Consider the following 13,662-nt stretch of genomic DNA (forward strand, 5'->3'; position numbering starts at 1 on the left):
TTAAACAATAAAATAAAAATAAAATAGAATAATAAAATAATAAAATAAGATAATAAATAAAATAATATAAAATAAAAAAAAAACTCACCCTAACACATTTCGCAAAACAAGGGGAATGTCCAGAAAATACTAGTAGAGTGCAGCCCCTTCTAAGGGTCGGAAGCCAGTCCATGCTGCTCCCTCGGCCTCCTCGAGATAGTGTGGCCGCTTATCTGTCCGTCCCTGCTCTCTCCCACTCTTCAGCTGGACCGACATGGCCACCAGGCCAGCTTTACGTTACTACCCAGCATGTAACTGAGACTACAAGCGCAGTGGTTTCAGAACTCAGCAAAGCATTCACACCACCTGGAGCGCCTTTTACACGCCTAAAAGCCTAAGCCCCACAGTGGACTTCTGAATCGATCTTTGTGATCGGAACCCAGAAACTTTGTCTTTCAGAAGCGCCCCAGGTGATCTTGATCCAACCAGTCTATAAACTTGCATAAAAGAACCACTGCGCTTGGGTATTTACTGCTCCTCCCCCCTCCCCCCACCCATTCTAAATTCCCAGGAGAGAGTTTGATTGGCAGAGGATAGGGCTGTGGGTGACGTGAGTAGGTGGCATGCAGGGTCTCTGCTGCTCTGTACCAGGTGCCAACATAAAAAAGACGCCCCTCGCCGAAACCGGTTTGGCTCAGTGGATAGAGCGTCGGCCTGCGGACTGAAGGGTCCTAGGTTCGATTCCGGTCAAGGGCATGTACCTTGGTTGTGGGCACATCCCCAGTAGGAGATGTGCAGGAGGCAGCTGATCGATGTTTCTCTCTCATTGATGTTTCTAACTCTCTATCCCTCTCCCTTCCTCTCTGTAAAAAATCAATAAAATATATTTAAAAAAAAAAAAAAAAAAGACGCCCCTCTGCTCCCCTGGCAGGCTTGGCACTTTTAGATGGAAGAAAAGGTGCTCCTTCCCTGGATTTTAGCTCTTCGCCCTCTGTCAGGTAACTCGTCTGTGTGTCCTCTAACCGCTGGCTCTGACACAGCTCCGTGGCAGTGGGGCATTTCCCAGGGGAGAGTGTGGTTGGGCAGATACCAAGTGGTTTCTCTCATTCAGCAAATGCCTGCTGTTGGGTAAATAACATCTTGCTAATTTGTTATTTATTTGTTTTTAATTTTTACAAGAGTTTGAGTCAAACTGAGGACATATGCCAGGAGCAAGATCTCAGATGCTCCCCCAAAATGACAGTTTTGCAGCTTTTTTATGCATCTGAGATTAAGGGGGAATATAAGAAAGATTACATGAGGATGGGAGAAAGAGAGGCGGGGCCTGGATTACAGGATCGTTAACAAGATTGTGTGCTCTCTTGAGGGTGGTTCTGGCTTATATCAAATGTGTGTAAACCTAGATGCATAAAAACAATGGACAGGGCTTACTTAAAGCAAAGACAAACCTCTTACTAAAACGCTTTAAGTCTGGGGTGGCTGCCCATCATGACCTGCCCACTTAGGAATTTATGATCAGAGCACCTTACAAGGATACTTTCCAGGACCCTTTTTGTCCACAGTTCCCCATGTTGGTCCCAAGTCAGTCTAAAGAACGCATTGATGACCAGACTTTTAGTTGGATCATCTGATCTGTAATTGGCTTCTTTCAAAGTGTGCCACAGAGATTGAAATTACCATATTAAGTATCCTGATTCATGGTGTCATGATAATTCATGGGGTCTAAAGAGTTAAAATTGTACATTGATATTAGCAGAGTTCTTGGAGCCAAGTACAACCAAATATCCTTAAGTAGCTTCTCTATTTGTGAAGAAAATACATTCCAAGAGCAGGTCTTCCCTCAGAGTTCAGTAAAAACCACAGAATGGTAAATGTTATTTCTGGAAGATTTTCATCTGTGGGCATAGGAATAGGCCAGTGATGGCGAACCTTTTGAGCTCGGCGTGTCAGCATTTTGAAAAACCCTAACTTAACTCTGGTGCCGTGTCACATATACAAATTTTTTGATATTTGCAACCATAGTGAAACAAAGACTTATATTTTTGATATTTATTTTATATACTTAAATGCCATTTAACAAAGAAAAATCAACCAAAAAAATGAGTTCGCGTGTCACCTCTGACACGCGTGTCATAGGCTCGCCATCACTGGAATAGGAGAAAGTTGATGGCTCCTGGGGAGAGGAGAGCTGGACTGGGAGGAGAGGCAGGCCCTGTGACTTCTGCTGCAGTGGAATTCATTCACTCTTTTTTTTTCCAATTATAAGAGAAAGTTTATTTAGAAAGTCACAGACATAGAAAAAGTGAGCCAGCAGGGCGGGCTCAGGAAATAAGTTATAGAGGCAGAAGAGGACCTCTGGAGCTGTAAGGTGTCTGGGGGAGGATGGGGGGAAGGGGAAGGCACAGGCACACCCCAGAGACAGTGTGCCTCATTCACTGTTTTTATTTTTTATTTTTATAAGATTTTTAAAATATATTTTTATTAATTTCAGAGAGAGAGGGAGAAGGGGAGAGAGATAGAAACATCAACGATGAGAATCATTGATCAGCTGCCTCTTGCGCACCCCCTACTAGGAGTTGAGCCCGCAACCCGGGCATGTGCCCTGACCTGGAATTGAACCGTGACCTCCTGGTTTATAGGTTAACGCTCAAGCACTGAGCCACACCGGCTGAGCATGGATACGAGTTTTTATAAGAGTTTATTTGAGCCAATCTGATGGCATAGGCCGGGAGCAAGCTCTCGAATGCTCCTTGCTCATTGTTCTTTAACAACTGTTTTCTGGGTGCTCACTGCGTGCGGTGCAGGCCTGTCCTGGTGCTGGGATCCCACAGTGAACCAGACAGCAAAAGTCCTGCCCAGCAGTGAGTGGACTGGGAGCAACCAGTGCACTTCTGGAGACAGAGCGGATCTTTCCAAACATGCAGACCTGGTGAGTCAGGGGACCCCAGTGTAGGCGCCAGGCCAGGTTCCACCTGGCCCACCCCCCCACCCACCTCCCGCTGCCCCCACAGCGTGACAGTTACATTGACAGTCCTAGTCCCAAGGGAAGGGACGCAGCGAGGAGCACGGGCAGCAGAGGCTGAGAACTCAGGTGCCGATGCCCAGCACCCACACGGGCCCACCAGGGGGCTGGAACACACGGGCCCACCAGGGGGCTGGAACACACGGGCCCACCAGGGGGCTGGAACACACGGGCCCACCAGGGGGCTGGAACACACGGGCCCAAACGCGCTGAGAGGAGACACGCCTCTGCAGACCCAGCCGTGGTGTCAGACACGCCCGTGCCTATACCCTCAAATGATGGCAGATTTTCCAATGTTGACATTACATTAGATTGTTTTTCTTTTTTTCTTTTTACTCTTCTGTATTGTGAAATAGAACACATTTAGAAAAAAAATGCATGAAACATAAATGTACAGTTAAATAATTATAGAGCAAATACCCATCCATTTAGCCACTCAAGAAATAAAACATTACCACCACCCCCAGAAACACCCTCTTCCGCGTGCCTCTCCTGACTTTCATGGAGATCTCTTCCTTGCTTTTCTCTTTTTTCCCCTTGCTTTTCTTTATAGTTTTACTCCTTAACGTCTGCACGGATTTTGATTTATTTGACTGTTTAGTAGCTAAGAGTCATTCCAGGTCATGTCCGATAAATAAGAGGGAGAGCATTTTCTCAAAACAAAAGGTGTGCGGTCTGAAGCGGCCAGGATGGTGTTCTTCTGTGTCGTGTGAACGGTGAGCGAGGCGTATTGGTGGAATTCCAAACGTCGTGCACTGGCCACACTGCCGTCCATATAGATTCTGCTTTCTCTATCTTTCTGTTGATCTCGTTATCTCAGAGTCCCGTGCATAGCCTTGGCCTGTCCCAACTTCTGTGTGTTTTGTTTCTTCCTGGGAGTGGCCCTTAGTGCCCCTCGCCCCCCCCCCCCCGGAAACGTTTGTGAGGAGGCCTGCACTCACCGCGAGCCCCAGGCCTCTCCTCAGCACGTGTCCGCTGGGGAAGAGATCCCCTGGGGTGGGAGGGTGTGGGGTGACATTCTGGGGGAAATACATGAAAACTGGAGAATTTTCCCCCAGGGTTTTCATGCTAAGAACTTACTGTCTGTCTCCCTAGAGTGGTGTAAGGTCTGCCCTGCCCTGCTAATGGCAGGATGAACCAGGGGACCGTTTCCGACGCTGTAAGGACAGAACTAACATGAGCTTAGTTGGTCAGGCGATGCCAGGGTATATGAGCACCCACATGTGAACGGTTGGTGAGAACATTGCACTTAGGCGCCTGTGGAGATGGTTAGGCTGAACTCTAAATCCACTATACAAAATAGAAAACTGAAGAAAAAACTCTGAAAACCTGAGGCATGATGAAAGTAGCGTAACATAGAGGATTAAAAGTGGAAAGTAGTTTAAGAGCCCTTTATTGTCTTACCTTAAATGCTTTATAGAGGTAACAGATGTTCTTAGTGAAAAAGAACTTGGAGTCCTCAAACATCATCCAGCCTTAGCTGGTTTGGCTCAGTGGATAGAGCGTCGGCCTGCAGACTGAAGGGTCCTGGGTTCGATACTAGTCAAGGGCACATGCCCAGGTTGCGGGCTCGATCCCCAGTAGGGGGCGTGCAGGAGGCAGCCCATCAATAATTCTCTCTCATCATTGATGTTTCTCTCTCTCCATCTCCCTTCCTCTCTAAAATCAATAAAAATATATTTAAGAATAATAATAAGTTTTTAAAAAAATCATCCAATTCATCTTCCTCATGTATAGAAAAGATGCACACAACAGTTTAAATATCAGATTAATGTTTCTAATAATATTTCTTAGGCCAATGTTTGATTGAGTTTACATTTCCCAGTTACATGCCACCTGATGTTGACATGAAGCGGGTAAAATGTACTTTAGACCCTCTGCACAGAAGAAAGTGGGTGTAGACAGTCCATCTGGGGTTGGCACATGGGCTCTGGCCCGGTGCTTGAAGCCAGTGCAGACACCAGGTCAGGACTGACCGTCGGGGTCATAATCCTTGCAGGCGGCATATAAAATTGCCGGGGATGGAAAGAGTTCTGGCTCAGCTTGTGTCTGAGCTCCACAAGCGTGGTCCCCCGAGCAGAGGGCGGTCTGCTGTCCGTCCAGCTCCCGGCTAACAGGTCTGAAAGGCCAGTGTGCCTCCAGGTTTGAGGTAGTCTTCATTCTCCAGTGTGAAAGGAGAGAGTGTTGGGACTTCTGTTTTGGTTTGTAGTCTAAGCTGAAGGTAATGCCAGGTAAGCATTAACAGAAGTGGTTGGCATTAAGTAATCTATTAAAGCTTTTACTCATGAAATTAATGTTTCCATCTTGGCAATGTTTTGACAGGCTCAGAAGAAATGTTTGAATCAGACTTGCCCCATTTCTGCTTCCAAGACCCCCGATGGCCTGAGGCAAGCACAGATTCCTGGCCTCCTGAGCACCGCACTGCCAGGTCAGGAGCCTTCGTCGCAAGCTCCCCTTAGCTCATCCCTGTCTCCTGCCACCCAGGACACTTCTCGCACCCCACCTCCTGCATGCAGTCTTTCTGACGCACTCGCACCTCTACTCTGATCATTCCTTTCTTCTCTATCCTTTTCACGTTGCACCTGTAGCATCATTTTATACACCACTAAGCAAGAAACAAGCGCTTCTAATTAAATTACGTGAAATAATGTGCTGCTTAGAAACAACACAATCTAGCATTCTATGGCACAGGTGGCTTTGTAATTATCCTTGTGCTGCTTCCTATATGTAGATTTAGAATCCCACCCAGACTAAAAATCTTGTGCCAGTGCCTCCCGCTTTTCCTAAAGCTTCAAACACCTGCACTGCTCAGTAAGCACTAGGAAGACAAAAGCATGAGCGCGCCTAGTCAGTCCCCTGCTCGGGCCTCCCTTTCTCTCAGTTGTGGGTGTTTTGCGTTTTGGTAATGCTGACAGATTACTAGCTTGAGGCCTATTCCTCAGACCATAGGTAATTTGAAACTGGAGCATTGACAGCTTTTATTTATTTACGTGTGTATTTATTTCTACTTATTATTCTAACTGGGCTTTACTAACCCCCGCCTCTGCCTCCAGAGGTTTTGTCGATAAATGTACTTCCTGCTCCCCTTCCTCACATCAAGCATCCATGATAAGGAAGCCCTTTCGGACTGTTCCGCCACCTGTGCGCACCGTGTCCAGGGTTGTTCGACGGGCCTGCTTTACTGTTTCTGTTGAACACTGTCTTTCTTGTGTGTTCATTCAAATAGGGCAGGATTCTGGAAGCAAAGTTATATCCGCATCCTTAGGAACCGCACAACCTCAGCAGGAAAACGTAGGATCCTCTCCTGGCCAGCCAGCTGTGCAGGTAGAACACAGTTTATGAAGCTTCTTTCAACATTCAGTGTCATTGAAAGGAAATGTGTGATCACCTGCGCGCTTACTGCTGCCGGCACTGTCTCCACAGCCAGCCCGGTGCCTGTGTGACCACAAACGTGCTCACTGAAGACCTTCCCCCAGGTCCCGGCCTTGCTATGTTGATGTTTATGGGATGAATGTGTCTGTTCTGCTTCTCACATGTTCACAGTGCTATCACGTTTTCATCAATTAATAGTATCCCAGCAGCCAACACAGAGTAGGCACTCACAATATGTAGTTTACTGTTGAATGATATCACTATCATATCAAAGTGGGTTATTCCTCTTAGTTACACTGAGATCTTTTTTTCTGCAGTAGCAGCCGGGAGTGTATGAAGTAGGTCCCTGTGGTCTTTTGACTCAACACTGATCTAAGAAGGAGGGAAAGTTGTTTTCCACTTACGAAGGCTTCAGTCTCTTCTCCATCAGACTTAGCAATCCGTGGTAGTTGAGTGACACTTGTTGTAGTCCGGGTCTGCCTGGCCCCCTCAGGCAAGGATCTGGTTCATTCTCAGGTTCCTTAACATTATAGAAACGCCTGCGAGATTGCACTCCTAACTGTGAAGGAGCTCAAAGTGTTTGCTCCCTTATTTATCACTGAGAAGATGAACTCAGTGATGTCTACTGAATTTTCAGATGTTCATGGAGTTGGTACCCACAAATATACTTCCTCAGAAATACAAGGATGCACTCGCAGAGGGAGGTGGGGATTTGGGCTTTAAGGTCCAGGCTGAGTCCTCCCAAGGAGCTATGGCACAGCTTTCATGATCTGACACAGTGCCACTCCGCCACATGTGTCTATGGGCTTTCAGAGCAAATTCTGCATCCTTAGAATACGCTCTCGATGGCGAGTTGAAAGTACTCAAAACATGGTGACCTTTATGTGTAACTGCATCCTGCTTGTGTTTTCAAGAAAAGGGAATAAAAGGTGTGTTTTGTCCGTAGGTGGATGGTCATTCGGGAGGACAGAAGAGGCCTGCCGCAAAACAGCTAACTAAAGGGGCTTTGTGAGTGACCTTGGCTACCACTCATTTTGAACATTCCTCTAGGTTCCTAACCTTCAGTACATATACCACAGAAGTCAGGTTATAACAATACATACGGTATTTGTAAACATATATTTTGAAAACCCATTCCTACAATTTGTTTCCGTTAGGACCTATAAATATCTCAAATGTAGTTTGAGGTTACTGTCTGCTCTCTTGTTCTATTTTTTAAATATATTTTTATTGATTTCAGAGAGGAAGGGGGAGAGAGAGAGAGAGAGAGAGAGAAACATCAATGATGAGAGATAATCATTGATCAGCTGCTTCCTGCACGCCCCCTACTGGGGGTTGAGCCCGTAACCTGGGCATGTGCCCTTGATTGGAATCAAACCCAGGACCCTTCAGTTCACAGGCCAACCGCTCTGAGCCAAACTGGCTAGGGATGCTCTTTCGTTCTTAAGGAGAAGCAGCCTTTGCCGTCTCAGTATACCACGTGCCCTGTGGCTGGCCAGGCGTCTCTGAGGGGAGCATGGTTTGATAAACTCCTATGTTCAGAACAGAAATGTTCGCATCAGCGTGGTTGGCCGTTGCTCAGGCGTTGCCGGTCGGGGTGAGCCCCACGCGTGCGTGGTTGGTAGGAACCCTGAGCTTCCGAGGCCAGGGCCAGAGTGTGCCTTCCCTGTGGGTGGCTACACCGAACTCTGAACCACCCTGGTGTTCAAAGTGTGAAACTGTAGGAAAACCAGACGTGCTATACTTTGAACAGTAACATTCCTGTATGTCTTACTCTCTCCGCATGCAAAGGGTCCCGTTCCTTCTCTCTCAGGGAGGGGCTCCGTTTCTTCCCGTGACTCTGCATCGACGTGCAGTCTCTCTCTTGCAGCATCCTCCAGCAGCTGCAGAGGGACCAAGCCCACGCCGTGACGCCCGATAAAAGTCAGTTCCGGTCTCTCGGTGACGCGGTGCAGAGGCTGCTCTCCTACCACGTGTGCCAGGGCTCCATGCCCACCGAGGAGGACTTGAGGAAAGGTAAGCCGCCGTGACCCTCAGCGCCCTCTGGGGATGCCCCCAGATGGTAGCCAGCTACTGTTTTTATCACAGTTTATTTACTCTGTTTCCCAGTCTGCGTTTAGGGTCGTGGCTTATTCTTCTCAGTGTTCTGGGAAGGGAGACCCACGTGCCAGAGGCTTTTATGGACACATCTTGGGGGCGGTAAAGGCACAGCATTGTTCGGGCTGCTGGCTGCAGAGGGGACGGCTCTGCCCAGCGCCTCAGGCGGAGTCCTCCTGTTTAGGCGAGTGCACACCCTTAGCTCCCACTACCAGTTCTATGAGTTGCATCGATCCTTCAGCCCCAGACATTCTTACAGGTTCCAAAGTGAGTCCAGGGCATTGCTGTTTGTCAAGAAACTGGCAAAAAGGGGCTAAGGATAAGTTCCTTGTCCCAACCTGGAACTCAGCCCAGTCTCCCTCCTGACCCGCTGCCTCCCCAGCAGTGCAGCTCGCCTAGTTCTGCCTCCCTCCCACCACCATGCCCAGGCTGCCTGCAGAGATCCCCCACTGCTCACATCCTCTTCAGCTGCCAGGCTCGCTCCCGCAGGAAAGGTGAACCGGCCGTGACCCCACAGCCACTGTGACACCAGGGGTCTCTGAGCTGAGTGTCCTGGTCTCCATCAGTCCATGTGAGCTTCCCGGGGAGGCCCTGGTCCAACATTGGGCAGGGGCGTGAAGACTCTAAGAGTGAAGTAGAAATGTGAGACCTTGGGGACCAACCGACAAGGACAGAGCCACGGCACCATGGCCTGCAAGGGACCATGAGCTAGTTTGTCTTTAGATAACACTGTCTGCCCAGTCCAGACAGTAGGACTTCATTGTCCCAGCTGTTAACTTTTTATATGATTGGCAGGGAGGGAGGCTTGATATTTGTTGCTGGTCTGTGTGATATTATTTTCTTTTATAGGTGATGTTAAAAATACTATGTTTTTGGATTCCTTTTTTTTTTAATCCTCACCTGAGGGTATTTTTCCAGAGAGAGGGAAGGACAGAGAGAAATATTGATGTGAGAGAAGCACATCGATTGGTTGCCTCCTGCACATGCCCTGACCTGGGCCCAGGCTGGGGAGGAGCCTGCAACCAAGGTATGTGCCCTTGACCGGAATCGAACCCAGGACCCTCCGGTCTGCAGGCTGACTCTCTTTCTACTGAGCTAAACCGGTGAGGGCTATTTTTGGATTTTTAGTTAAAATTAATAGAAGCTAGTATTGAACTCAGTCTCCACAATCACAGACCGGTGGACAGTGAGGGAAGGCAGTGCAGAAGCACAATGCTCAGTCACGGAAAAGCTGACCTGAGAAGTGGAAACGGCCACAGACAGGACCTGTTTGAACAGGGGAAGAATAATGCATTTCAGTCCTGAACTGAAGACCTACGGGTGATTGGCACTCTCTTACTATTTCTCTCTCTCTTCTTACAGTCGACAATGAATTTGAAACAGTTGCCACTCAGCTCCTAAAAAGGACCCAAGCTATGCTTAACAAGTACAGATGCCTGCTCCTGGAGGATGCCATGGTAAACGCTGCTGCAAGCACATTTGGTTCTTAAACCCTGCAGGTCACAGCTACTGGTTCAGAGAGAAAAACTTCGGGAATTAGGTTTCCCCAGCAGTTTAAAAGGCACAGATATTTAAGTTTGCAGGAAACCTCACACTTGACCGTTATACCACCAGCAGCAGGTGGTACCTATTGTGCGGACCGGTTGCTCACCATCAGTGCTCCTGTGACTGTCCCAAATGAGGGACCTAGGCTCTGGTTAAGTAGTTCACCCAGGATCACAGCTAGTGAGCCTGTCGGGCAATGAGCAGAGCCCGATGCAGCCCAGCCCCCGACACCTGGCCCACTCCGATGCTGTGTGCTGCCCCTCCCCAGCCCAGAGGGGGGAGGCCTGGGGCACCGCCAGTGAAGGTTCACAGCAGCAGCTGGACAGACGAGGTGATGACAGGTGTTACAATTAGTTTTGTCTTGGTTTGTTTTTTTGTTTTAATATATTTTATTGATTTTTCACAGAGAGGAAGGGAGAGAGATAGAGAGAGTTAGAAACATCGATGAGAAACATCGATCAGCTGCCTCCTGCACATCCCCCACCGGGGATGTGCCCGCAACCCAGGCACATGCCCTTGACTGGAATCGAACCCGGGACCCCTCAGTCCGCAGGCCGACGCTCTATCCACTGAGCCAAACCGGTTTTGGCAGTTTTGTCTTGTTTTTATTTGATTGTTAGCCTGTCATAAAATTCACGCTTAATTTTCACATGTACAACCTGATGGTTTTTAGCATATTCACAAAATTGTGCAACCATCACCACTGTCTAATTCCAGAACATTTTCAACACCTCAAATAGGAACTAGCCTTGCCTTTAAAGCACCAGTTAGAGAAAGGAGTAAGGTGTCTCAGGGAATGATGGAAAGACCAAACCTAGTCTGAGATTTTAGCAGTTCTAAAAACATGTGGGCGTTAACCTATAAATTGGTCTCTTTCAGTGGTTTTCAGTTTGAGATCAACTTTGGAAATGTTCTGTGGAGGATTAATTGAACTACATTATACATGTACACAATATTGTGTAAATATGTAGATATGTTTGTGCTTATATATGTACTAGAGACCCGGTGCACGAAATTTGTGCACTGGCGGCGGGGAGAGGTCCCTTAGCCCGGCCTGCACCCTCTTGCAATCCGGGACCCCTCGCTCCTTACCACCCGCCTGCTTATTGCTCCTTAGCACTGCTGCGGAAATGGGAGAGGCTCCCGCCACCACTGCTGCACTCGCCAGCCATGAGCCTGGCTTCTGGCTGAGCAGCGCTCCCCCTTTGGGAGCACACTGACCACTGTGGTCAGCGTGCATCATAGCGACCAGTCGTTCTGGTTGTTCCACCCTAATGGTAGCTTAGGCTTTTATTATATGTGTGTGTGTGTGCACGTGCGCGCGCGTGTGTGTGTGTGTATGCGCATTTCTAATATATTTTTACTTAAAAGTATGCCTCCAAAATCTGAAATAGTTGTTCTTTTTGTTGTTGCTGTTGTTAATCCTCACCAGAGGATATTTTTCCATTGATTTTTAGAGAGAGTGGATGAGAGAGGGAAAGACAGAGAGAAACATTGATTGGTTTCCTCCTGCACGCACCCTGACCAGGGCCCAGGTCAGGGTGGAGCCTGCAACTGAGGTACCTGCCCTTGACTGGAATTGAACCCAGGACCCTTTGGTCCACAGGCCAATGCTCTATCCACTGAGCCAAACCGGCCAGGGCTGAAATAAGTGTTCTTATATTGATAACCATTTCTAAAACAAAATTGTGAGATGTCAAAAAGACTATCATTATTGAGGAAAGGACCACTTGTTTGGTCAAATTGTATCTGCCATGAGTTTTCATGTTAAATAAGACCCAGAAATGTAACTTCAGATTTGATTCTGTATGGCACAAACTAATTTTAAGGAAAGCCCTAAAAAAATGACAAATTTAAGCATAGCAGAGTGCAAAGTTAAAAGGTCATTCTAAGGAAAAGATTTCCAACATGTTAGCAGAAGGGGAATAAGAAAGGTACAAAACAGCATGTATTGTTGCTACCATTTGTGTGCAAAATATAAAAAAAGAGAGAGAACATAATGTGTGTATGTGCATGATCTGTTTCTGGAAGAGTGTATTAAACTGCTAGGCACGGGGTGCCTCCAGGGAGAGACACTGGGGGTGGGAAGGGCACAGGGGGAGGCGAAGAAGAAGGGTTTACTTTTCACATCCCCTTTAGTACCAATGTGTAGATTACCTTTCCCCCCAAAATACTATTTTATTTATTTATACATTTTTTATTTTATTTTCAAACCTGTATGATTTTATTAATTGGTGTCTCCCCAATAAATTCAGTGAGAGAGAGAGAGAAACAGAGAAAAACAGAGATAAAAAGATAAGATGATATGTCCATCATTGCCCCGGGAGTACTCACCTCATTTCGGTAAAAATACAATTTAAAAAAATGCATCCTGCCCTGACCGGTTTGGCTCAGTGGATAGAGCGTCGGCCTGCGGACTCAAGGGTCCCAGGTTTGATTCCGGTCAAGAGCATATACCTTGGTTGCAGGCACATCCCCAGTAGGGGGTGTGTAGGAGGCAGCTGATCCATGTTTCTCTCTCATTGATGTTTCTAACTTTCTATCCCTCTCCCTTCCTCTCTGTAAAAAAAATCAATAAAAATTTTAAAAAATAATAAAAAAATAAAAGCATCCTAGCCTGGCCAGTGTGGCTCAGTGGTTGAGCATCGACCTATGAACCAGAAAGGCACGGTTCGATTCACAGTCAGGGCTCTTGCCCAGGTGTGGCTCGATTCCCAGCGTGGGGCATGCAGGAGGCAGTCGATCAATGATTATATCTCATCATTGAAGTTTCTATCTCTCCCTCTCCCTTCTTCTCTGAAATCAATTAAAAAATAAGAACAAAAAAACAGATTTTTTTTTTTTTTTTAAATGCATCCTATGTGGCAAGGAAAAATTTGACTGAATGGGACACCTGGAACTTAGACATTAAACTCTCGCTTCTGACTGCTTCCGGCCCAAAGATGCAGGGAGATGCTTGCGCTTGTTAAAGGGCACCTGGGATGACTGGCCTCTCTCCTTTTCAGCGGATGAATCCCTCGGCTGAGATGGTGATGATCGACAGAATGTTCAACCAGGAGGAGAGGGCATCTCTGTCCCGGGACAAGCGGCTGGCACTTGTGGACCCTGGTAAGTCACGTGGGTGGAAAGCGGCCGTCGGGTATCAGGGTTCTCTCCTTCGAGTTTTCCGTTGATTATTCAGGAAGTTTTTCTGTATTTTAGATGTAATTCTAGTTCATTCCTGGGAGCATGTCCATGTAGCATCCACTTACTCTGCCGCCATTTTTAATCCTCAAGCTATGGATTCTATGTTTTATGCGGTTACGAGGCATGGGGAGATGTTTGTTACACAAGTCTCTGCACCACAAAAGCCTGTCATCGGCTGCTGCCTGACTGACGCCCAATACCTTCCATGCGCACCGTTCTCCAGGGAGCAGGCAAACTTGGTGCTTTGCACAACGGTCCTATTTTACCTTCAAATTACTATCTGTTTCTTTCCATCCTCATCACATTGGTTTTTCCATTAGTAAGATGGCAGATTTTTTGTTTGTTTTGTTAATCCTCACCTGAGGATATTTTTCCATTGATTTTTTTAGTGAGAGTGGAATGGAGGGAGAGAGAGAGAAACATTGATGTGAGAGAGAGACATCAATTGGTTGCCTCCCGAA

At 47.2% G+C, this 13,662-nt stretch overlaps 1 protein-coding gene across 1 annotated transcript in view; it reads left to right on the forward strand.

Moving 5' to 3' along the window:
* The window catches only part of BICRAL (BICRA like chromatin remodeling complex associated protein), a gene marked incomplete at its 5' end in the record, with an annotated part of 38,475 nt that overhangs the window by 20,500 nt on the left and 4,313 nt on the right, over window positions 1-13,662 (forward strand). Inside the window, 6 exons of the mRNA XM_081095063.1 lie at window positions 5,324-5,429; window positions 6,228-6,325; window positions 7,320-7,381; window positions 8,244-8,389; window positions 9,833-9,927; window positions 13,021-13,123. Of these exons, the coding sequence (XP_080951189.1) occupies window positions 5,324-5,429; window positions 6,228-6,325; window positions 7,320-7,381; window positions 8,244-8,389; window positions 9,833-9,927; window positions 13,021-13,123 (610 nt within the window). The remainder of the gene's footprint in view (window positions 1-5,323; window positions 5,430-6,227; window positions 6,326-7,319; window positions 7,382-8,243; window positions 8,390-9,832; window positions 9,928-13,020; window positions 13,124-13,662) is intronic.

Source organism: Myotis nattereri (assembly GCF_964212035.1).
Source record: "Myotis nattereri genome assembly, chromosome: 6".
NCBI lineage: Eukaryota > Metazoa > Chordata > Mammalia > Chiroptera > Vespertilionidae > Myotis > Myotis nattereri.